Below are 26104 nucleotides of genomic sequence, written 5' to 3'. Positions count from 1 at the left end.
TGAGTGTTGATTTTAAAAAGTCCTGTTTGCTGTGTATTTACCGAGGATTGATGTTGCATAACTGATCCGAGGGCAGTTCAACTTCTCATCCCACCTCCAATCGGGGACGAAAATGAAATGTAGGTGTTATTCCTCTCAGGCCAACATATATCCATTCAGCTAAACCAGCTCATGTAGAACAGCTTCTCAAAATCACATTCCGTTTTCAGATTAAATGGTCGACATGCAAGTTATTAAGGTGGTCCTCACCATATGTGAGTGTGTAGAGGGGTTTGCCAGTGATATCCAGAGCAGTGAGGGCAGGACTCTTGGCCTGTGTGGCTCCCCAGCGGGCCAGTGCAGCCTGCAGGGCAGGAGGCCAGTTACTGACCACTCCAAGGGGCTCCCCTTTTACTGGGATGATTTGACGTCCCTCAGGCTTTGGGGTGTTGGGATCGGGCCGGGGAACTGGGCACCAAAAGAGACACAAATAAATAGATAATAGACACAAGAAATAAGGGGGTACACCTGTGAGCCTGTGTAATTAACAACTTAGCAACGAGTAACGATGTCATTTCAGTGTAATTCTTAAACCTTTAGTTTAAAATGACAGTGCTAGTGAAAGATTGTGAATCCTTTGGGCATTTGCTGTTTCACTTCACTTAATTCTACATAATAATTGGCACATCTGTTATAAATAGTAACAATATATTAGATGCAAAAAACACCCATAATAAAATGATGCAATCCATCCAACAGTAATACATAGTATTGTTTATCAAAATAAATGGGATGCTGAAACCCATATCATACATAATTTTGAATTGAATGAATTTTGATGATTTGAATCTCACCTTCTACAATTTCCTCAGAGTCATCAAGGAAGAATTCACTGAGTGGTGGTCTTTTGGGCCGTTTGAGTGTGTTCAACAGCTGTTGTATCTTAGTGGACACCCTGCTGTTTACAGGCACACCTGGACAAACACCAAAAAACAGCTACCGTCATAAACATATGCCAACAAGCAACCAAAATCACACCACACAGCCACCCAACACATGCATGCCTATTCTAACACAAAACACTATCACACACCCTCGCACAGGCACAACCGAATGCACAAGAATCAAGATCAGAATGAACAGCAGGAAGGATTCAAAAGGTTTTTGAAGAGACATGGAGTTGACAACCATTAGGAAAACCAACAGTAGGAGGTTCTCTACAAATACACCTACAACACGAGACAAACAAATAAAGACAGATAGACAAACTCTAGGTTGGAAAGCAAGCCGAGTGTGGACCTCTTCAGCATCCCTCCCCTTCCCAAGATTGTGATTTATATTACCTTTTCTTTTTCCTTTTTTAAATCAAAGGCAAGACAGGGACAGGATTAATGGACCCAAAAGAAAGAACACAAAATCTCTGTCAGTAGCAGCATTCACCATGAGGATGATTCTGGATGAACATGGGTAGATTTTGAAATGATCTGAATACTCCAATCATCAATCTGTCACCACAGTGCTGTGAGTCACACAGTTAATGCAAAACAGAAAATGCCTTTCATGACTAGGATTCTTCACCTTCCTGATTTAAAGCAGGAACCAATTGCCACAAACCAAGATTTTTCTCCACACAGTGACAGCATCTGGCACCTGACTATATAACAACCATTTGCGTGTGTTACTGTACCGTCAGCAGTATCCAGCATGCTGGAGCGGCTCTGTCCACGGCTCATGCCTCTGACTGCTGGGGCCAGGTCCACCCTTGACCCTCTGTCCTGGGGAGTGGAGGACGTCACATCTGGGGGGACACTGTTTTCTGGAGGAGAATAGAAGTTGAGCGTCAGAAGAAGCAATTAATTATTGCTTTTATACATGTTAACACTGGAGCTAAATATCAGTAAAGTGTACCTATGCGTGTGTGGGCCAGTACATCTGCCAACACGGAAATTGCAGGTTGAAGTTGGGGCTGTGGTTGAGTTTTGGGCTCTCCATGGGAGAGGGTGGAGGATGCAGACGAGGACGTGGAGGAGCTTTGGACGGAACGGTTGATCCAGTAATCAGGGCTCTGCAGGCTCTGGGCCAACACTGCACTGAGAGCTGCCTTTCTGCGCAGTGAACCCTCATCCTCTGATGCAGAAGATGTGTCTGACAGAAAGAGAAAGTACGATAGAGTACTGTGCAAAAGTCTCAGATCACCACCTGCTTTGCTATTTTATGTCTGTTAAATTCCATGATCGTTGGCATTTGTATTGGCGTGGTGTGACTGACGGTTGGTCGCTGCATGGTCATTATAGCACTGCTAAAACAACAAATGTAATGGTGGCCGAAGGCTTTTGCACAGTACTGTACATGCTTCTGACCAAACAATCCAGTTGTGTGGGCAGTTGCTGGACAAAAGATCTGAAGCCATTTGGCGTAACCACCAGCGCACTGACTGTGGGAGACTAGTTTACCTGGTGGTGTGCAGGTATCTATGGGAGACTGGACAAAGGCTGAGCGTCTCTTGGTCGGCATGGGCAGCGCCATCTTCTCCTCTTTGTGCTTGGCCAGTGCTGCCTGCACAGCCTCCGTGTGGATGTCTACAGAATAAGAGTAGAGCTAGAATGAAGAAAGTCCAGCTAAATCTACTCCTGCAGGATGGAGTTATGTATTGTGCTTAATAGTTTGTTCAGGAGTGTTTTTTCCATGTATATGACGTGTACCTGATCTGTAACGTTCATCCCTGGCCCCTCCGCTGCGATGTGCACGGTGGTGTCTGGAGGCTGAAGAGGTGGAGGGGCCTGGGGCCTCAGGACTTGGGCTAGGGTCAGCACTGTGGTTTGGGGAAAGCTGGACATCTGGCAGAGACAGATCCACATCTACACAACACAGACAGATGCATAGAATGATTTATCCATGAAAGCAAATGGAGGACAACATAACCAACAAAAACAATAAAAAATTAAAAGATACATGATTAAACTCTTGTTTTCTAAATGCCATCTACATTTATAAATGCATATGATGCCTGGAAAAGGTTCTTACAGACAATAAGCAGAGCCTCTCAACATAAAGGGAGATTTGTGCTACTGATGTAGTTGGTACTGTAAATGGAGTAAATTAAACTAGGTTAGATTCAAGCAAATATATTTTTAGTCAGTCATCTTGTGCTCCCAGAGGACCTAAATCCTTGTGGAGACGACGGTTTGGAGGGAAAAGCGGGGTTGTGTAGAGATGCAGGATGTGACATCCTGCATCTCTGAAGAGAGCTTTAAAGATCCTGGATCTTTAAAGCTTCCCAGTACCTAATGTAACATCCAATCAAAACCGATCCAAAATAGAACAAAAAGTAGAGCCAGCTTAAACCACAAATATTGCATAAGTTGAGATCTAGTTTTTACTCGCAAGTCCCCATGTGTGCACTATTCACAGAGCATTAGATAAAAGCGTCTGCTAAATGACATGTAATGTAATGTAATTTTGGATGTTACTGCAGTACCACTTTTGGCCACTAGAGTGCCACAGAAAGCCACAAATTCTCTTGGAAAACTTGGACAGACAATTACAGACACACTGGACAGTCAATTGCATTACTTTTGCACAAAGCTAAAAACAACTTGACACTTGAAACCACACAAATCAAGTTGTTTTTTTCCAGCATAGTTCTCCAAACAGACTGGAGAGAAGCATTAGGGATGTCACTTCCAGCTTAAAATATGATGTGATGCAATTATTTGAAGTGTCTGAATCTCAGAGTGACCAATGCCAGTAATTCTGGCAGGAGGAGGTGATACTTACACAAAGGAGGGGATTGCTTAGAAGAGAAGAGGATAAGACAAAAGGGAGAAGAAGACTTAGTCTTACTTGGTAAATGGGGGATGTAGGAGGCCAGCAGCTTGGCTCTCTTCTTCTCATAGCCCTTCTGCGTGATGTCACCTAGGATAGAGGACAGCGACACCACACTGTTATTTTAGTCATAATTACCACTCAAACACCAGACAACAGCACACACAAACAAACACATGAACCAGATGAGGTACACACACACACACGCGCGCGCGTGCGCACACACACACACGCACACACGCGCAGGCCACTGTAGCTAATACCTTTGCAGCACTTGAGTCATATTATAATAATCCTATTTAAACTAAATCTACCGAACTGCACATTTTGACGGCTCAGTCACTTTACAACAAGGCACAGAGATAACGCCATTGTTCTGCCTCACATTAGCCGCAGTGGACACACATGACATGTGCACAAAAACCTCCTCCTGACTACCAAACCCAAATATGATTAGAACAACTTAACAGATAACTGTGCCAGGCAGAAAACAATGGCAAAACTAAAGGCTGTCGAGAACAGTTTGGGACAGTATGCCGAGTAAAGAGGAAGCCATGTGAGCCAGTTTCACATGGGACTCAACCATTTATCTTTTTCACCTCCCCCCCTCTTCTTCCCACCCAGCACCACCCCTTCCTCATTCGTTGTTGGACTGGCAGGAGTCCCACTGCAGCCAGAGTTTGGAAAGCAGCAGAGGCAGTTCAGAGGCACAAAGACCACTTAACTAGGACCCCAAAACACACAATCTGCTTGTGCAGCAAATATATATGAAAGACACACCCTATACCAGGCCCATAACCAACTTCATAGTGGCCCAGTCTGTGGTTCCACCAGAAATACTGAGAAAAAAAACGAGAGATACTTTTCACTGTCCCTCAAAGATTCCTACACACATTCCTAAAGTAATCTGATAGGTTTGATAGCATTGATAGTTCTTTTATATTCTGTTATAGGCACTTTATGTCATATATGTCATATGTTTACCTTACTTCAAAGAGAAACCTTTTGATTTCAAGCACTTTGAGATGCACCTGAGATGACAAACACCTTTATTTTTTAATTAAAAGAGTTCCAGCTACACCATACAGTTAACTGACACACCTACACAATCTCTCATTTCTACTCCTGAAATCTCACACAGTCTCTCAGTTCCCATTCGTTGAACAGTGATAACACTGCATGCTATGTCAAGTGCAATGAGCCAAAGAGCTGCTTATTCTCAGTCCTCCGACACCTCCAACAAACAGAGCAGTGACAACATGGAGACCCACGCCCAACCTTCTGACAGAGAGAAAGAAATCAAAGATAAGGGAGAGGGAAAGTTCGGTTGGAGAAACAGTGAGTAAGAGGGGAGGGAAGAGGAAAAGGCAAACACATGGTGAGTGTCATTTAAGGAAGCAGGAGGGAACATGGCTCAGTGTATGTATGAAACAACAATGGAAAGAAAATTAGGAGAGAGGGGGAGACAGCGAGTTCAACAGCAGATTGGAGGGAGGTGAGCTGGATAAGCCAGCACAGGGTGGGGAGTTCCATGTGTGACTCAGATACTATGTTGTTGCTTAAAAGCTTTCTCACATTCTCCTCTGGTGTGAGGTGTTTGCCTGAATAAACAACATAATCAGAAACTAGAGTTCCCTATGGATTAAATTTGTAAATTACCAGTATGAGTTGCAAAATGTATGTCTCTTATGTCGGATCCTTGCTATGCAGGAAACTAGAGGTTTCACAACACTGCAAAATGTGGAAAAGGTCGGAGAGTAAGGGAGGGAGGCAATGGGTGTGAGACATTTGCAAAGAAAAAGTTGGTTAAGTCATAGAAAGTTTTACAGTAAGAGGGATTATGATTGGATTCAAAGAGGATGGCCTTTGTTCAGCTCTGACCTCATGCTTAGAAGTCTGGCCCAAAATCTACACAAGATCAAAAGCACAGCAGCAAATGTGCATTACAGATTCTTTCACTTTGTTTCTCCATTCCTCAGGCGTGCTGCAGACTTGTTTATAAAGAGGAAAACACTCACAAAGAGACATGCAAGTGGAGCAATCAACAAGTTGATTGTAGTGGACTGGAGCAGTATTGTTGTTGGAGAGTGGAAACACGGTTCTGTAAAGCCCAGTTCTGGTGCTCCAGTGGGGCCAGAAGGGAGGGAGGGAGGGGGGTCATTAACACAGACACAGGCGAGTCTGTGTTAGTGCAGAACATAACAACAGGGACAGACTGGCACGATCATGCTGATTCTGTGGCTGGCAGTAGGCAAGGAGACTCTGAGGGTCTCTGGGTTGAGAGAGGGACTGTGACAGTTGCCTCAAAAAAAAAGGAAAGGCTGCAATTTTGTACAGCAAGAATGTGGTGTTTTGAGCGTGAGCAGGAGCAAAACAAAACAGTGACTGTGTGTGTGTGTGTGTGTGTGTATATATGTGCAATCTGAGGTCAGGGGACAGGATATGCGTGTTACCCCACCCTTTGCGTGCACTGCCAAAATTGTCTCCTAGTGTCTGTCTAGAGAAAGAAAAATGTGCTGATTGGAAAGTGCCATATGAACGGAGCGAGCCAACTGGCCAGAAGAGTGAGCTCACTGCCCAAAAACCCAGAGGTGCAGGAAGTAAATCTTTGTGTCTATGTGCGTGTGTGTGTGTATACACAGCTGGTTCAGGTTAAAGGGTGCTACAGTACACAGAGGAATTCATGCTGAGTGACAGTGGTATTACTGACCTCTCAGATGTGTGTCAGTGTGTCAAACGAAGACTGTGTAAGAATTTCTTTTTTTCTCCACTCTTGACCCGTTCAACAAATTGTGGTTGTTGATGCACTAATTCAGCAAAAAGGGACATCTCCATTCTCGTGTCTTCCAGACTTCTGAGTGTTTCAGAGTTCAGTGAAATTAAAGGTGACTAGGCATGGAATAGTATGAGACTCTGACAGGATGAAATCATGGTGTGACAGTATGACAGATTTGCAATTACTACTCTTCAGCTACATCAATAACTGAATACTAATAAAAACAGCTCAAACCAATAACCACCCCATGTCTTACAGTGACAATGTAACTCTTCCTCTAAACAGGTGCCACTGACCTCCTGACAGCTGATCCTAACCCTGACACACACCCTGAAAACACACATAAGCAACATTGCAGGTTTCATCAATAATTAAAAGGCAGCTAAAGTGCATTCTGCCATAAAGGGTTGTACAGCAGACATCATGCATCCAGATATACTGTAAATGACCAGTTATAATCGGTGCTGGTATTTTTCACTCTGATCTGGCCCATTAGAGACTTTTATGTTTGTGCAACTCATTAGTGCTTAGTGTGCTGTGCATCAACTCAAACATGCATTTTTAAAAGGTTTATTATAGTGTTTATGTGACTTTTTTGTTCCTAGTTCTACTTTGTTTATGCCATTGTCTTGTCAGCTTTCTTATGTTTGCTTTTATTTTTGTTTACGCAAGTGTTCCGTTGAATGCCTTGTGACTCACTGATGAAGTTACAATAGACTAGAAGTGCAGTTTACACCAGGGCAGAATACAGATACTATGCTGCAATAATGCCAAAACAATATGCAAAATAGTATATAACCTGACCTCTAGTGACCTTTTTTAGAGGAATTTGCTACTTTGCACTGAAAGGATAGATAGATAGATAGATAGATAGATAGATAGATAGATAGATAGATAGATAGATAGATAGATAGATAGATAGATAGATAGATAGATAGAGAGATAGATAGATAGATAGATAGCGAATGGGAACTGAGAGACTGTGGGAGATTTCAGGAGTAGAAATGAGAGATTGTGTATGGGTGTCAGTTAAGTAGCTTTCTATGTGCAAGCATCAAGGACGGTGACACTTCTTCCTTGTTTACAAGCAGATCTGGAGTTATGTTACTATAACAACTGTAGCTGATACACTTGATAGGACTTCCTCAAACAAACCAAAAATGAAAAATGAATACCACACCAGCGGTCAACAAACAATGAGTAATGAATATTGTTATGAGAGCAGCATACAGTCACAGAGCTCTGGGAAGCAATAGCTGAGGTTATGTTTGTGCGAGTACACTGCAGTGGGGCACACACAAAGACTGAAATGAATATTGAAATGAGAAGTCTTGAAAGGCTTTTTGTAAGTTTGTGTTAATTGTCTGAACAAGCTACCACTCTAAGCAAACAACACTTCTCTTCACATTTACATAAAACCAACAGGTAAATGTGCTCCCCAGCTATGCTTTCAATCAGAGCAACACCTGCTGTTCCTTTTTCTCCAAAACTGTTCAGGACTTGCTGCCGAAGAGGGTTAATGAAGCAATCTTTTCAGAGGTTTCACCTTGTAGACAGTTGGTTAATTTTGAAAGATGGAAAAACCAGATCAGCAGAAAAACTAAGTGACAAAGTGCCTCTGGTTAGTTTTAAAGCATAGAGGAAGCAGCCTGGGTTGCTTCCTCTGGCAGTGTATGAATACTGAATGTTTCTTCCAATAGCCCAGGGACCAAATAATGAAAACAGAGTGGGACTTGCAGTGTATCAGAGTAGGACTATGCAAACACAAATTTTCCCTTTGCAAATGATGATGCACACTACACCACACCACACGACAACAGCCTCAAACACCACAAAACTTTTTATGTATCATATCAAAAAGTGCAGGGAGTGGGAGTCTGTGGAGAACCACAAATACACACATACAAATACATACAAATCGCATCTGCAAAGACATGGCCTAAATTTAATAAGGACATTTTATATAAAATGTGCTGTATCATGACTGGGGCTGGGCAATGATTCAATAACAAAATAAATCACAATATAATTATTGCTATAAATGTTTCACCACACATGTGAAATTGTTTGTGTGTTTGTTGTTTTCAGACAATAAAAAACACAATTACACTCTTGTAAAACTCTTACTCAGAAACAAAACTAAATATTTAATTACCTGACTGACATGTATCATGATTATAATATTGACTATTACATATTTTGTTTTTATTGCGATAACTTTTTTTGCCATATCATCAAGCATTAGTCATGACATGTATTGTGATCTGGATATGAAATTCTTAATAGCACCAACCCTCCTCACTCACAGGTTTGCACAGCTAAGTCTGACGATACACAAAGTCTTATCCGTAACCTTCACCACAACCAGTTAATGCCAAACGCAAAGGATAATTCAAATCTTAGCCCTAAATGTAACCAGTTCCTCAGAAATTAGGTTCTGAGTGGATTAAGATTCAGCTGATTAGCCTCCCAGCACTTAACGACAATAAGACTAAAATCATGTATGAACAAGTTGCAGCCATTTTCATGTGAACCCCACACACAGAACAGTTTTCCATGTCATGGTCAAGGATGTTGCATCACTGATATCACCTCATCAAATAGGATTGTGACATGTTGTGTTTAAAGGTGAAAACATAGGTCACATCCAGTATTACGTGCAGACTGCACCTTACTTGCACACCTGGGAAAGCATCTGTACTTACTGGAGGCAGATTCGCCTGAGAGGAAGTGACAAGACTGCATCTGTGGCCCACTATTTCCTCTTGCTTCATAGTGTCGGTTACTCTCCTTGCATGCCCACAGGCGGCTACAAGTCACAGGTCAGTCGCAAACACATGACTGTTCTCAAAAACACAGTTCAGGAAGGATAACCAACAAGATTAGACATTTTACATCAGACTTATCCACATTATTCAAATTCTTTCCTACTCTGTAATCTGGAATAAACAACAACAGCATAACAGATTTCATATTTGCCAAAGGGACAGATGAAGTAAGGCTGGAGTCAAAGCCTGAAAGGGGACTGTCGTCTAACCCGGTGAAGTCATAGCAGGGCTTCAAGCCAGTGGTACTTTGATCAGCACAAAGACGTCTTTGTATATCAATGGTTTATTGTGTGACAAATGTGATGCTAACATACAACACTGCTACAACTCCACCTAATGAGAAATGGATACCAACAAAAGAAAGCTACTCTCCCATAGGCTCTTTGGTGAGAGGATGACAACAGGCGAACACAGCACAACCACAATCAGATATGCTCACACAAATAGCTGCAGTGTGCACATTCACATGTAAATACACACATAAACACAGGGGAGGAGAGGAGAGGAACTAACGTCACCCGCAGGATCTTATTTAAAGACACTCTGTGCAGAAACACAACAACAAGGGGCAGACTGTGCTGAGAACATGGGTATATAGCTCTTGGCAGGAAATGCAAATGAATGAGTCTGACACCAAGGCCATTTAATGGCACCTGGTCATTAGTGTAAATAGATGGTAAAAGCCTGTGTCCACGCTCTAAAATAGAAACAGCTTGAAAAGAGATAAATGTTGAATTCCCATACTTAACTTTTGTGTTAATTGATTAATTGACTAATTTTCTTTTTTTGTCCAACAAAAACAAAGTCATTCTGTCTGTCTTTTGAGCATCTTCAACCTGCTGTCTTGGTCAAGAAAGTAACTACATCACAATGACCTTTATAAAACTGCTGTGGCATTTTATCCATCTATCCATCATTTCTGGATATTTCTTTCTCGTCTTTATTTCCTCTTCCATTTATTGATGCAACATGGCTACATTCTTTATGGCCTAAACAATTTTAGTAAATAAATCACTCTCTACCGTCTATCCGTAGTTGACAGATCTGGAGCTTAATATCTTACAGGTGTGTTTTCCCATTGTATCAGAAGTTGAATCATAGCTATTAAATATCACAGGCTATCTGGTCTCACTCAGGGGGTATTTGTTTAATGTCTGAGTTGTGCTTCAAAAATGTCTACAGAAAGCCTCCCACCTCCAGGACCAGTGTTTTCCACAGCAAAAGCAGGCCTACAAATCCTCTGGGACCAAGCAAGTCCATGTGGGGGTTTTCATGCAGAAAGGGAGGAGGAAATTATATCTGAGGGCTAAAGATGCTGCCAGCAGAGAAAAAAGGCTGCAGAACATATGATTCCCCTTTGCAGAATATCCATGGGAAACAGAAAGTTTGATTTTTGGTTTTCCAAACACAACAAAACTACATAAAAATAAACGTAGGGGGTATTAAGGATTAGGAGGTTAACAAGTTACAAGCGAACTGCTACATTTCTCCAGAAGTATTATTAGTATTATAAGTAGTAGTATTATAACAAATATCTGGTACATTCAAACCTTTGCCAATGAGCTCCACATGAAGCATTTTACCCCATGACTAGGGCTGCAACTAACGATTATTTTCAAAATCGATGAATCTCTCGATTATTTTCTAGATTAATCGAGTAATTGTTTGGTCCACAAAAAGAAACCATCCATCCATTGTCTACTGCTATATCCTCTCACATGTAGGTCACGGGTCACTGGAACCAAACCCAGGTGAGACAGGGCAAAATTCAATTAACCTCAGCATGGTTTGGTTTTTTTTGACTGTGGGAGGAAACTGGAGAAACCAGAGAAAACCCACACAAACACAGGGACAACATGCAAACTCCATGCAGAAAGGCTTTTGTTTCGACCAGGTCATGAACACGGGTCTTTTTGCTGCAAGGCAACAATGGTAACCACCCATATGCCATGTGGCCTGTTGAATAATTATTGGCCAGCATTTATGTACATGTACACATAACAGTTACTACTCTTTGTTGTATATAAGCCAATCACATATCTGTAAAGCCTTTTAAAGACAGTACCTTAGAAACAAGTGTACACATTCATCACACACACACACACATATTAAACATGCAGGTCATTTCAACCCTGCCTAAATCTAGTATCTAATCTTTTCATCATGTCAGATCTTCCTGTACAGGATAAAAACACTTCAGTTCAATTGTGCGGACCCCACTAAGATCAAGACTAACAATTTTGCTCGGTATGAACAGTGAGTAACAATCCATTTCTGTCGCCAAGGAGCAATTAGATATCAGACATCAGCATCCTGAAAGATATTAAAAAAATATAAGCTTTTAAAGCAATCAGGTTCTGTTTGATTGCAGAGGGAGTATTGCTCTACTTCCTTCATTACGTCCATTATATTGTACACTTGAAATTGGCAGAGACAGACCTCTCGAGCCAGCTGTGTGAGCAGGGTACAGTCACAGCATTGAGAGCTCAATTCTGTTGGCATAATGAAGAGAGCACATTCTCCAACACAGAAGTCAAGAGTACTACACAGAAAACCCTTTTTCTGAATAACCTAATAATATCATTGATTACCAACTCCGGAGCTTTCTTTTCTTTCATTACCACTCTACATGCCGCTCACATCTTACACTTATCTTGGTCACAGTGTTTCCCTAAAGTAAATAACAGGCATGTTGTGCAAACTTGGCAGTGACGAGCTGTTTTAATTCAGACAGCATTACTTCATCACAGAGATAAGACTGAGGAACAACTGTACATGGCTGATAGTTGAGTCACACAGACACAAGTAGGACGTCTGTGAGAAAGCGGTGGTTTAAGTAAATTGTTCTTCAGTGAAGGTGAGGCTGTGTGCAATTGTAAAGGACAGTTATACCACATGAGGTGAGAGGCCAAATCTCAGACTGTTTTCTAAACAGATTAGCTAACTGCTCTTAAATGTTGACCATCATCCCACCAATTTGATCACTTTTGTGCCCATTTTCAACACTCACAGCAACTCTGATTTCTCATTATGGATGGGAATCACAGGCTACAACGACACCAATAACACGATAATCAATATATGTAAAACAATCATATAGCGATACATCACCATATCTGTCTTACTGAGGAAAACAAAATGTCCATGAAAAGTTAAACGTTCAGGATTTCTCTATTTATACACAGAGAAGTGCATAAAGTCTATGCATTGAATGTGGATGGGGCATCTCTTAACGTAGCTTTCTCTGCCAATATTCCGCTGTAATGGCTGCTCTTCTTCAGCCAGGTAACTTCCGCCCAGGTTTCCCTCATTATCAAGTACTGACGTCTGGGACTTTAGAGCACCTTAAAAATATTTGCCCTGGTGCATCGATTATCACATTGCACAAGGAAAGGCAAGCACCCCCATTTCTCATAATATTTCAAGTGCACACTGTGATTACAGGTGTGCTTTAATGGCACATTAGTCAGTTCCACGGTTTTACTGGTTACGCTTGCACTCCCTGGAACACTCAGCCAGCAGTAAACATCAATAGCAGCATTTGTAGCTGGAAGGTACACAGGAGCTGCTGATCTAATGTTGCCTCGTTTGTTGGCAAGTTTGTGTCACACATACAAAATATGAAGTTACCAGAAAACAGTTCCTGATCATCAGAAGTAAAACTAACGGGAGATCCTTTGTAGTTTAAGTGTGGTAGTATTTACTTTTTTAGCCCACCAAAAAAGTCATTTTAAATGCCCCTGGACAACAGGTGTCACTGACCATGGCATGGCGGAAGGATGGAGGTGCGACTTAATAATAAGCTTGTGTTTCTTTTTGTGACGCTGTCACACTTGCATAAAGATATAAGTATGTAATGTAGCTGTGAATTGTGAGTTGGTCAGAGGGTTGACGGACTTAATTCAGCAAACTGTAAAGACAAGAGTAGAGGGTTATTTAGACGGAGGCATCCTGGCCACTCAACAGCATGACAGACCAGTGTTTCAGCATTGCTGGGTAACCATGGTGTATTGAGCAGTGAAAGTGAGCAAGAGGTGTCAGGTTTCAACGTGGCTGGTGTGGAAGACAAGAGATAGGTGGTTCTGTGAGGAACCAATGTTCACTGAGGCTTAGACATCAACTGTCACCTGTCATTTCTGTTGTTTCAGTGGGTAAACAAGAATATGTATCACTAAAGATGGGCCACATACACCAAGATTAGCATAGCAACATGTTAACTAAATGACATATGTACTAATATTGCTTGATCTGTGCTTACTTTCTAATGGATGGCTTAAAAAGGGCATTCATGTTAGAAAAAGGACCGTTGGCCAGGCTGCTGAGTCATTAAATCAATATTACAAGATCATAAGAAGCTATCAGTGGCTGTTTGAAACACTTACATCCCTGTTATTGAGTCTATACCTGACAATGAAACCACACAGGCTTTATTGCAAAGCATGTTCCACTCTCTACAGCTCACAATCCTGACCTCCCATCACCCACTGCTCACAGTCATTGAACAGCCTGTCATCTAGATAGAAATTTATACCTGCTCTAAAACTGATACCCCAGAATCTATGGGGATGTTCCACAAGGTGGAGTACTCGAGGACAAAAAAAAGGAAAACACTGAACTGGAAAATATATTCAGTGAATGCCTGTCAGCTGCTAAAATACACAACCCTTTGTGCAAGTGAAAATAGTTCCTTCACATGGAAGTGAAGATGCAAGGTCACAGGGGAGTGGTAATGACGATATGTTAGCAATAAGCTACCCACAAAAGGAAAGGCAAGTAGATTTACTCGTTTAGACTGCAGACCAAATCAGATGTTTAAGCATATGCAGATTGTATCCTGCTTGTTTTTTTTGGCAGTCTGGACCGCTAAAATTTTTTTCCAAAGGTGAATCAAAGCACATACGGAGGTGGTTTCGAATGATCGAGCAATCTGAAGCTCAATCTAAACAGCTTGGTCGCTCAGACAGGATTTCAATGCGTCTTCAGCATCACTCATGGTGTGACTCGAATGATGACAACATCAACAACAACAACATAGATCCGGACGTTCATTGGAGGCGCATTAAATGATCGACACAGTGGACAACAATAAAAAATAATGGGACAAATGTATTGAAGACAACAACAGACCGAAGTCGGGCGGGGAGATTTTATTTTGTGGGGTGTGGCCTGTAACTGTAGAAATCCATCTGGAAGACTAGACTAGACAACGTCAATATGGACAGATCCGATCACTTCCAATATATAATCTGAACAGCTGATCAGGAAGATCAGACTCTGATCAGATATGCTTGCAAATCTGATCAATTCTGACCTTAAAATGATATAGTCAACATTCCAGAAAACTGTGAGAACCCTATCACAATGTTTCTAAGCACAGGGCAATGTTGTGATCACAAAAAAATTTAATTTACAAGATTTTAACAAGATTTCTCACATTGAGTACCTGCTGTTACTAAATTAAATATTAATAGAATTGTTTATGGAAGGACAGCCAAATATTCTTGTGCAGACAAGATGTTCTTGAATCTTGTCAAACCGTTAATGGAGCCTTAAATGTCATTCTTACATTGTCACACTGACACCACCTATTGAAGCATTGGGTTAAACGCATTATCTACCTCAGGTGTGTCGAGCCAAGTAAGCACATGCCAGTAAGCACATGCCAGCAAGCACTCACATGGTCTGAGAGAAGGTTAAGTTCTATAATCGTAGGATAAAACTTTACCACAATAAGCAAAGAGGGCATGGATATAGGCCAACCCACACTCACACTGCCCTCTGCTGGACAACTTAGTAAGTACTTCAATCAGTCTGAAACACTTATAGGCTGTATATTTTGTTTTGAATATCCAAGTGTAAGCTTTTACACCCAGGTTTGAACGGATATCCCACTATCAGATATAAAAATAACAGCCCTACTCCCTCCCATACAGGAGTGTGAGAAATACTGTTTTGCTTATGATGGTCATCTACTGTAAACAGTCTCACTCGCTGCTAAAATTAAAGAACTTGTCTAGCAACAGCACAGATTATGAAGGCAATCAAACAATTTTATCTCATCCCCAGGAAATGACTAATGCCAGCCTGTCCAGTAACTGTGCTTCCACTAAGTGTCAATATTAACCTCATGTTTCCATCCAAAGCAATTAACAACAATATGGGAACCCACAAGTTGCACTTGCCCAGTGTTAAGGTCACTGGGCAGTTACAACGTTGAAGCCACACCCAGCCTGTGTTTTCGTGGCCTTTGTTTTACCTCGTTCTCTCCAGAAGTGAATTAAAGGGATCCATGACAACAAGCCAAGCACTAGCACAATGCGTTCTGAGGGGCCAAGAGGGGAGATACACATCAGCTTGTTCATGTGGTTTCCTGAAGACCACAAGTTACTGGGAATTTTTGATAATCCTTTGGCTGCACACAAGAATTAGGAAGAGAACTATTCAAATGCAAGTCCAAAAGGAAAAACAAAAAAAAAACCTAGTGTGTGACTGACAGCGTAAGCGACTGACCTTTTGGAAACTTTCATTGTAGATATACAGTGCTGTTTTACCCCTGAGCTTTGGTTTCCCATCAGGCTTTCCTGTGACGCAGGGCTGCGTTTTCATATATAGTAACTGACCAGCTGCTGAGAAAATACCCCAGGTTCTCCACACCCACTTTAAAAGAGTGCAATGATCAGCTGTGGCTGATCAACTTCAGAGCCCAAGTGAGAGACAGAGACAATGAGAGTGTGTGTGTGTGTGTGTGTGTGTGTGTGTGTGTGAGTGTGTGTGAGAGAGGGTCTACAGATAACAAGTTAACAACAGATTTTGGCTTAAAAAGTTAATACCAATTACAGCCGTCATTTGTTTTTGTAGTCAAACAAACAATTTCGTTGCACTCACTGTAAACATATCTGAAAGGAAAAACATGTTTGAAAGACATGGCAATTGAAACATGGAGTGTGTCAAAAAGGACCTCACCATCATGAATCAAAAACAATGTCTAAAACAAATAAAACAAACCATCTGACCTACAGAAGGACATACAAAGCCTTTTCTGTTCATCAGTGTCTTTCTACCCGGTTCTCCCTTCTCCCCACATGTGGATGTGAGAACAATACTATCTTTTCCACTGAAAGTGCAGATAGAGTTCATACCAGTGACAAATCGCTCCAGAGTTCACTTGCAAGCGGGCCGAGACAACCTCGTTGGTCCTCATCAGAGATCTCGGACTACATTCACACTGACCCAAATTTAACCGGGCTTTTTCAGCTTTTTCCGGCTATAAATGTTGGTAGGTATTTGTAACAAGCTAAAAACATCTAAATTCACTGGCATGATGCTTTAACAATTAGCATACCCATTCCAACTTTCTCTATGGGTCAGACAACAGACTGACAGGCCTGAGGAGGGCAGTTCTCAATAGGTCATGGTATTTCACACACAACCCATGGGTGTGATGGTGACCCACATGGAGCAGGCCACCAAGTTGCTTGGATTTGTGTTGTTTGCCATTGACTGCCATCTACTAGCCAGGACCATTAGCCTCAGTGAGAGAAAAAAAATGCACAATTAGGACTGACTCTTTGGAAGGCAGTGGAGGGAGGTCTTCACTGCAATAATGGCATAGCTTTTATGTCAAAGAGATTCTTGTTTTCTCCTCCTCAGGCATGAAAGTGAATTTGTCTTGCCAGTCAGGTCTATTTATATTCACAAGAGCATTCTTCAGCATTAGCACAGTCACATGGCCTGCTGGGCAGTTGATATAGCCCAGTGATAGATTGGTGGGGCACTGCATCAGCTCCCACATTCAGACAACACACACACACACACACAACAAAAATGAAGAAGCAACACACCTTGACTTCTGCGTCACTGCCACAGAGTTCGTCATTTAGCCGATTAGGCAAAAATCAGAGTGCATTAGTCAACACAGTGTGGTGTGTCACAACCTGGGTATCTGAATGACTGCAGGCAACAAAAGCAGAGAGTGGGAAGATTGCACAAGGCAACATCAGAGCAGTTGAGATGACAGGTTTTATTAAAGTGGTGAATGAAGGTGGGTGTTTTGCAGGCTGCCAGATAAGGTCTGATATGAGGAAATCCCCATTCATTCAATTCTTCGCACTGTGAGGAGTCACAGTTTGCATGGCACCTTTCAACTCAGTAAAGCCTTGTGTGACAGGAAGCTAAAACAGGTTCTCTCACTTTGAGGTGGATGGTTGGGCCCCTGAAGAAGCCACGCCTAATTGCAGTGACTCATAGACATACAATAAGAGAGAATACAGTCAACGCTTACCTGTAAAGATGTACCATTTCTAAATGAGTTTTGCTTGAGATACACAACAAGCTCACAAATCATACCAATAGGCATAGTCTAACAAATAATGTAATGTTAATATTTTATTTATAGACTGTAGGGACCTTCTCTGTGTCCTTGTGTCCAGCATCAGGAAGGTCAGAGGAAGATCACAAAGTCAGACAGAGAACAGCATCATGTAAGAGGCAGAGTCAGACACCAAAGGAGACTCAGGGTGAGACATATCAGTAAGCCAATAGGCATGCAGCATCCTTTGTGACTGGGATTTAACAGTGCACACGATTGGCTGTCTCAAGGCATGCAGGAAGACACGGCACAACACGTGCGATTGTGTGAGCCTGGTGCTTGTTTAATGAATGAAAGTATGCCAAAAAGATCTAAAGTGCACACAACAGAAAGCAGAAAGTCCAGTATTAAAGTCCAGATATTCATATCAATACTGTATCAAATGTTTCATCAATACACAGCTTTTGTCGTCTCCATGTCTGTGGTCTGCCATAATAGAAGAATAGACCTAATGGATAGGATTGCTGCAGACAATTTAAGGGCTAACGAGTGCGATATCAATACATAGGGTAATTTCTTTCTGCGTGTACTTTATTGATGACCTAGGGAGGATAAAAAAAAAAGTCCTGCTCAATGCCAACAAACACACATACTCCTCTGTCCTGGTATTTAATGAGAGCATGTGAATAATTCAGCCTACAACAGGCCTAAAGGAGGAAAGAGGACTGTAGGCATCATTACCTATTCACAGAAACGGCATTGTGCCACTTACACACACACACACATATATATATGCATGTCCGCACATACTGTACACTACACTACACAAAACTAGGTAAGGCCTCTGCCAAGAGAACCCAACCATCTGTTTGAGCCTAAGGCTTTAACTATTAAGCTCCAAGGAAGATGATTTGTGCCTTTTTGTATTCAGAAATATTGGGCATCAATTTCAACCTAGAGGAATATGTTAAAAAAAATATCTCCACACAAAAACATTCAAACATATGGTCTAAAAATAGTGCCGTGTTGGTAATGATGAAAAGTCAGTCATCATCATCATCATCCATATTTAATTATATTGATACAAAACAAAATTGTGATGGTGGATTCATTTTTACCTAAATCTGTGTCAAAGAGATCTGAAGAAAAAAGGTTTTCAGAATACTATAGCACTGTGTTCTAGGAAAACACTAAAACTTGATTGGACTTGATAGGATTAACATAGGTTTAGCTTTTCAACACGTCATTTGCTATGTCATTAACACCTATGTTTATCAAGCCACAGGACAGGATGTGGTAGTGAGTGGTAGTCATTTATTACATGCCATCACTCACCCCCCCCCCTTTCTTTACCACCTCTCTAAACAGTCAAAAAAAGGTAAAGAAACATCTGACAAATAAATTAAAATGATTATGTATTAAAAATCAATGTTTGCAGTCATGAAGTAACATTTTTATTGCTGTTAACTAAGCATACAAGAGTTAACAGCTGGGAAATAATACTTCACAATCAATGTGAGAGGTTCTTGTTCCTCTTTTTACGTCCGTGCAGACCTCCATCTCTGAGTGTGAAAGGAAGTGACTGTCACGCCACTCTCAAAATAAGTACTTTGCCTAACTACTTGCAAATATTTACAATTTGCTGTGTATCACATTCATAAAAAGTACAAAGAGAGATGAAAGTTTCTCTTGTCAGCGACTTGCCTGACGACCCAGCCTGCTTCTGTTACAGCTGAATACTGGCTCATTACCTGTATGTCTCCTTTCTATGGCCTAGAAACATGAGTTTAAAAATTCAGTAGCAGACTGGGAGGAAAAGACAGTCAATTAAAACTGAATTTATGTAAAAAACTGTCAGCTTCCACCTCACTGATGACTAAGTCATCTGAATGGAATTCTGGCTGTGTCAGCATGAGCAACATTAGACTTCTGTAAAACACACTTGACAGATAGAAGGCAATGTCAAGCAGGTAGTATCGTTAAAGAGACAAGCCAGACATGACCTTTTACCCCCTGGCTCAACTGAGAAATAGCAGGCTGAGAAGGGTGAACCACTCCCCAAAGAAGTACACAAATTTAACACACGTCATCTTCTCAAGTATGACCCCCTCATCAGCCCCTCCTTTTTCTTCCTATGGAGGCAGCTCATTCCAACGTGCACACAAAGACTGGGTTCAGCTGAATGGCCTAAATGGCAGCAGAGCTCCTGGTCACAGCAGCTCAGACTGGCTGAATGGTCCTCATTGTGTGTCCATGGTCACAGGGGGCTCGCAGAAGTAGGTTGTTTTTTAAGAGGCCATTTGGCAGGCCTGTTTTCTTATCCAGGCAACGACGGAACAGGCATTTTGCGCTCAGTTCAGAAGAGGACTTGTTGTGGTCTTCAGAAAAACAGCCCATAAGGTGGTGACATGCCACATGCATCCAGTCATAGTGCGACTTGAATACTTGAAAGCATTGTATTTGCAAGCTACTTATATGCAGATGGGCTAGATTGTGGGCAGTAGCAGGATAATGTCAATTTGTTTCTCTCTTGTGTTGAAATTGTACTGTTCAGTGACCAAATCTCAAGCATCTCATACTTTTAACAAACAATTGAATATATGATCAAGGCAGAACTTTCAAAACATGTTCACAACTGCATTACGACTAGTGCTGGGACAATATACAATATCATCACTTATTAAAAGCGCTTACACTTAGTTAATCATAAATGAAGAAAAACATACATTTCACATGTGTAGCTTGAACATCCTGTCTAATTCACTAGTATACAGCGCGAAGAAAAACATACATTTCACATGTGTAGCTTGAACATCCTGTCTAATTCACTAGTATACAGCGCTTGTGATCTATTTCTAAAAGTCTATAGGGAGCTGCATCTTTCCTCATGACTTATTAATCATCATCTATGATCTTAGTAAATTATTTTTCACTTAAAAAATATGTATCCTATTTGCAATGTATCTGACCACCATAAGTGCAGACAGAAGGCTGCACCTAATGAAGCCATTATTTTGGTCAGGATAATCATGAACTATTAAACTATCAACTATCATGCCTAAATACGACATGTACCTGACATGATTTTAACTGACACAGATCAGTGAGGTCTGTAAAAGCTGTGGTATTTGTAGTTTAAAAAAAGCCATCTATTTAGATTGAGACATAAATACATTACATCTTTTTCCAGCTATTCCAGCAAAGTACTGCGAAAAAAGGGAATCTTTTCTCAAACACTGATTTATGACAATGTGCACAACATGCCCAGACATGTTAAAGACCAAGCATTAAGGAGAAGCATACTACATACTATTAAGTACAAAACCAATATAATTAGGTCGCTAGGTCGCTAAACCTGTAGCTGATTGATCAACAGCTGAATCAGCTCTTCTAATACATGCAGATGCTACAATGAAGCACAGAGAAATAAATGATGTAATTACAATATTAACATAACCAACAGTATACCATGTTTACATATGTTTTTGCATATTTTGTATTAATCACAGTGTGTCACACAATACAACTGTTGTATTGATACTGTGATACTGGGAAGGGATTTACGACTACCATGGTTTTCACTGTATTTGGCATTATTACAGGCATTCTTTACATGGTCAAAACAAACAACTGACAGTGACAGACCACTGCTCAGCTGAGTTAGAGGAACACTGTCAAGGATGTGTGACAGCTTGTGTCAGTGGCAGTAGAGCAAGACAGCTGCTCTGGGGGAGGGGTGGTTGATTTGAATACACTTTGGATGAATAAAATGATCCACATAATACTTCTACAATACAACAAATGACACACATGTATTGCCCACTTGACAACGATCTGACAAAACCGAGATGAGGCATATGCACAAAGAGCTGGAGGGTTTGGTAATCCTATCCTATAATTCTAGTAATAGCAGGTTTGCAAAGGTGTATCAGACACATCGTGTTGATCACTTAGATGAACATCACTGAGGTCATAGGCTCATTTGTTAATCACTGGCAGTCTTTTGGAACAGACTCCATCTTCATATAACACAAGATCATGACTACGGACGTTGTCATTATGTGTCAACACTGCTCACAGTGACTCACAGTTTCACTGCAATAAAACCTATTTTTCAGCTCAAGCTTTGAGCATCACTATCAACCACCAATTGCTGTGGTTGATACCCTTTTCCTTTTTTTAGCTTTGGAGTACGACCTGTCATTTCCTCCCCATGTCTATACTCTGTCAGTGTTCTTCCAATGAACAGTTTAACTTGAAAAACTATCACGATAAAAAGGTCCAGTTTTGGGAGGATTTGTAAGCAGAAATTGAATATACTACCCACAAGCATCTTCGTATAAGTGTATAATTCCTTTAAAGTCACAGTTGATTGGCGTCTATAGCCTTAGAATAAGTCTTTAAAAGGCTTTAGGCAAGGACTTGATTTTCAGAGACCACCATTCTGAACAGACCGGCTGGAACTTAAAAGGCAAACGAAAAAGTACACCCTTTCTGCTATGTGAAGGCCACCATACTTCCTTGGCGCACTTGGACTGTTTCTTAAAGAAACACTGGTCACATGGGAGTGACGCTTTTCTGTCGTCTAAGCAGCTCACTGTCGCGGGTCTAGCTCAACCCGTACCATTACTCTGGTACCTAAAGGGAAGGGTACCGCAAAACTCAAAGGTTGGTATTGTACTGAAGCACTCCGCACAGCTTTACACACTGGACCTTTAAATAAGAATTAAATATTGTGAAGTGCTAGAAGGACTACAAAGATGGAGCCCTCCTCTCTTGTGGCACTACAAGATTAATCACTTGGACTGTACATTGGATAGCTGAACCACATTTTTAGACGATAATTCTGATCATTAACAAATATCCTGTTAATGGACAATCACCACAATTGACATATAGTAAGTGCTTTTATATCAGGATGCACAATAGAATCACATACATTCCTACGATATTGTGTCAACATGGATGCCTTTCTCTCATTTTTCCCAACCTTTTAATTTACCTACAGGTTCAATAATAATATCCACCTGAACCTGAAGTAAAAACACATATGTGTGACGTTCAAATGAGCATTATAGTATGTGGAGAACCAAGATGACAGAATCAGGGTCAGACACTGATCGCCATACCTTGCCTCAGGCCAGCAGCAGACAGTCTGTCAAGACAGACAGTCACACGACTGGACTGTGGATTTCACTACGAGGACATTGGCACAGACACACATATTTTAAACCCTTTGTACGAGTCCCTGTGGTGTTTGAGGCCAAGGCGACACAGTGATGAGGTTGAGAAGTCTTTTCTCTTGTTCTTTAGTGCTCCTTGTCTTGTCATGCTCTTGCTAGCTCGTGTTCTTACATCCTGTGCTAGCACAAAAAGAGCTAGGTGGCACAGCCTGACGTGTACGTGTGTGTGTGTGTGCGTTCTGATAGGATAAAACACAGACTCACAGTGGAATAAGACAAAAAAATAGACGCTTTCAGCTCACACAGCAAATACAGGAAAGCCTGAAAAGCAGCCCCCTCCCCACCTCCTTTACCTTCAGACAGCTCCAGATCCAACTCCGCCAACTGGTCCCTAACCTCTTTTGGCAGGGCGGACAAATCCACGCCGCGGTCTGCCATCACTTCACGGAGAAACACGAGTGCCGTCTAGCAGAGAGGAAAGCGGCGGTGCGTTTGAATAATCAAAAATCAAACGCCCTGTTTTGAGACACGAAGCAGGCATCAGAGTGGGAGAGACAGTCCATCCGCACTGTTAGCCGATCCGCCATAATGAAAGAAACTCACCAACGGCAACCAGCGGTCACGTGACTGCGTTTACCTCGCCTGTGCGTGAATTCACCGCATCCTGTGCCCGAAAAGTCACACCGGCACCGGCGCTCCCCCTACTGTCTGAAAGTGGGTAGCACACAGTTACACACACACACAGACAGACACACACGGGCCACTGTTGCTAATACTTTTGCAGCAGTTGAGTCATAATAATTATCCTCTGTAAAATAAAACATTCCATTTCCAGGCAATCTCCACCACACACACACATATACACATAGTACATGCACACACACAGTGTTGTAATTTAATGAAGTACAAATACTTTGTTACTGTACTGAACAAAAATCACGTATCTGTACTTTATTTATATTTCTAACTTTTACTCCACTACATTTCCTCTAACTATCTTTGTTACTCGTTACTACCAAATACAATCAGAAGAAGAAGAAGAGTTGGTGATGGTCTGTATTTATGAAGCACTTGTCTGGTCTTGATGAGCTGCTTTACACTACAGTTTTGCTGTTTGCCCATATTTCATACCCATTCACACACTGCAACATGGGGTTTAGTGTCTTGCTCAAGGACACATATAAACTAACAGAGACAGGAATTGAACCCACAGTCTTGCAGTTGAAGTATCTTACCAGAAAGTCACTTTTTTATGATATTACTATTATACTATATACTATTATTAAGTAAAAGTCTTAAAGTATATGACATTTACTGTTAAACACCAAGAAATATAGCTTCTTGTTTGCATTTATGAATGTGAAATTTGGCAAGAAGTTTTTTTCTGTGATCATAACAGCATAAGTCAATAATAACAATAAACAATAATAAATAAACAATAAAATGAGTTATTGTCTTTACAAAGTTTATAAAGTCAATTAAAATGTATGTAAAAGTACTTTTTTGAGGAGGTAAAAACAACTCGAATTAGACTTCTTTACTTTTCCCCCCTAGTTTTCCCTTACTTTATGTTATTGACAAATGTATTTGCAAAAGAAGTAGAGATTAAATCAGCCTTAAAAATGAAGACCTAAATATAAGAGTTGCATCTTTTATCGAAGGAAAATATTAATATATGATGATAAAGAAGAGCGACAAAGGGAATGGTTGTGTTTTATGCGACTACTCATAAAATGTTTTTGTTATTATTATTGCCATTATTATGTATATAGAGCTTTATAAACACAAAGGTTAATCCTTCGCTTATAAAGCATATTCCATCCCATGTCATAATAATATGCTTGTATATTGTGGATTTTTATCTTTTATAAATCAAAAAAACACTGTAACACTTAGAAAATGGGGGAACATGAGGTGTAATCTTGTTCTCTAACAGCAGAGGGCCCTCTTCAGCCCAGTTAACTGTTGACTGTTGTTGACCTTCAAGCAGTTTTTTTTCCTCAACCTTTTTTTTTTTAACCAGATCAGTTTTCACAACTGAAGCTTTTATTTTGCATGATCTCTGATTAATTAGACAAAAACAGTCAACCTGCTGGTTTAAAAATGGTTAATCTGGTAGTTGACACAAAAGGTTTACGGCTGAGCGGCAGATTATTTGTTAGTAAAACCAAAAGGTGTTGATGTTTTCAGGTCTGTTTCTCATCTTGGCCATCCTTCACAGACTGGTTTATTTGTTCACATCTCCTTGAAATAATACCTAACTTCCCAGTACAAATTGAATATGTTTATAAAGTTTTAATCAGCTCTACAATCTCATTATTTGACCAACCAATGTTTTCCATGTGGGTTGCTTATTTAAAACGGGTCATTATAATAATCGTAGTCATCTGGTGTTGCTTGTAAGAAATTGAGTACACTGTTAGTACAAAGCCAATCATTCTTTGCAAGATTGTCACAAATATGAAGACACAATTAATGCTGCACCATTAAGATCATTACAATCAATGAACTATCCTGACCTGTGTCCCTTTCCAGTTCCCAGTAGGTGCCTCTAAAAAAAAAAGACTGCTGACAAATAAATAAATAAATAAATACTAACACATTTATCTATCTCTGTCTTGGACCAACATTATTACATCTCAAAATATTGGCTATAAAAGGGTTGTATTAGTCTATAACATTTACATTTGTTATTGTACAAATGTATACGCCTGATACAATCCTCAGACCTCTTGTAGAAGTAAACAGAGGACAATAATGGAACTTGTCTGATGCCAATTTGGCATTGCAACCATGGTTGTGTTTACAAGACAAGAGAATATGGCTTCTGAGCAGCACAGCATGTTTACTGTAGACTCCAAGTATAACATGCACACAAAATATTAATTATATAATAATTTGGTCATAATGATTGCAATGCCAGGCTTTTGAGAATATCTTTGTAACTCATGCCCAACCTAAAATAACTCACAGTGTCTCTGTCCATCATGCAGCTTCAGACCTCTTACACCCCTGGACAGTTCACCAGTCCATCGCAGGGCCACATAGAGACAAACAACTATTCAACCCTTTACTCTCACACCTACGGTTCATTCAGAGCGTCCAATTTAACTAATCCCCATATTGCATGTTTTTGGACTGTGGGAGGAAGCCGGAGAACCCAGAGAAAACACATGCACACACGGGGAGAACATGCAAACTCCAT

The 26104-nt window shown here is 40.8% G+C and overlaps 2 protein-coding genes across 6 annotated transcripts in view; both read right to left on the bottom strand.

Annotated features, from left to right (window-relative positions):
* dip2ba (disco-interacting protein 2 homolog Ba) overlaps nucleotides 1-23511 on the bottom strand; it is a 39831-nt gene extending 16320 nt beyond the window's left edge. The window contains exons 1-9 of one of the 2 annotated variants that reach the window (XM_044038040.1): nucleotides 23253-23511; nucleotides 3823-3894; nucleotides 2682-2837; nucleotides 2433-2558; nucleotides 1888-2124; nucleotides 1667-1795; nucleotides 1323-1334; nucleotides 834-953; nucleotides 250-447 (exon numbers count right to left, since the gene is read on the bottom strand). In XM_044038040.1, the coding sequence (XP_043893975.1) occupies nucleotides 250-447; nucleotides 834-953; nucleotides 1323-1334; nucleotides 1667-1795; nucleotides 1888-2124; nucleotides 2433-2558; nucleotides 2682-2837; nucleotides 3823-3894; nucleotides 23253-23337 (1135 nt within the window). In that variant the 5' untranslated portion in view covers nucleotides 23338-23511. The remainder of the gene's footprint in view (nucleotides 1-249; nucleotides 448-833; nucleotides 954-1322; nucleotides 1335-1666; nucleotides 1796-1887; nucleotides 2125-2432; nucleotides 2559-2681; nucleotides 2838-3822; nucleotides 3895-23252) is intronic. The other variant, XM_044038042.1, reaches the window with a different exon arrangement.
* The window catches only part of samd11 (sterile alpha motif domain containing 11), a 1171052-nt gene that overhangs the window by 158564 nt on the left and 986384 nt on the right, over nucleotides 1-26104 (bottom strand). The gene's annotated exons all lie outside the window — the stretch shown is intronic.

Source organism: Solea senegalensis, linkage group LG11 (assembly GCF_019176455.1).
Source record: "Solea senegalensis isolate Sse05_10M linkage group LG11, IFAPA_SoseM_1, whole genome shotgun sequence".
In the NCBI taxonomy this organism is placed as follows: domain Eukaryota; kingdom Metazoa; phylum Chordata; class Actinopteri; order Pleuronectiformes; family Soleidae; genus Solea; species Solea senegalensis.
This window is presented reverse-complemented; position numbering and strand designations above follow the sequence as displayed.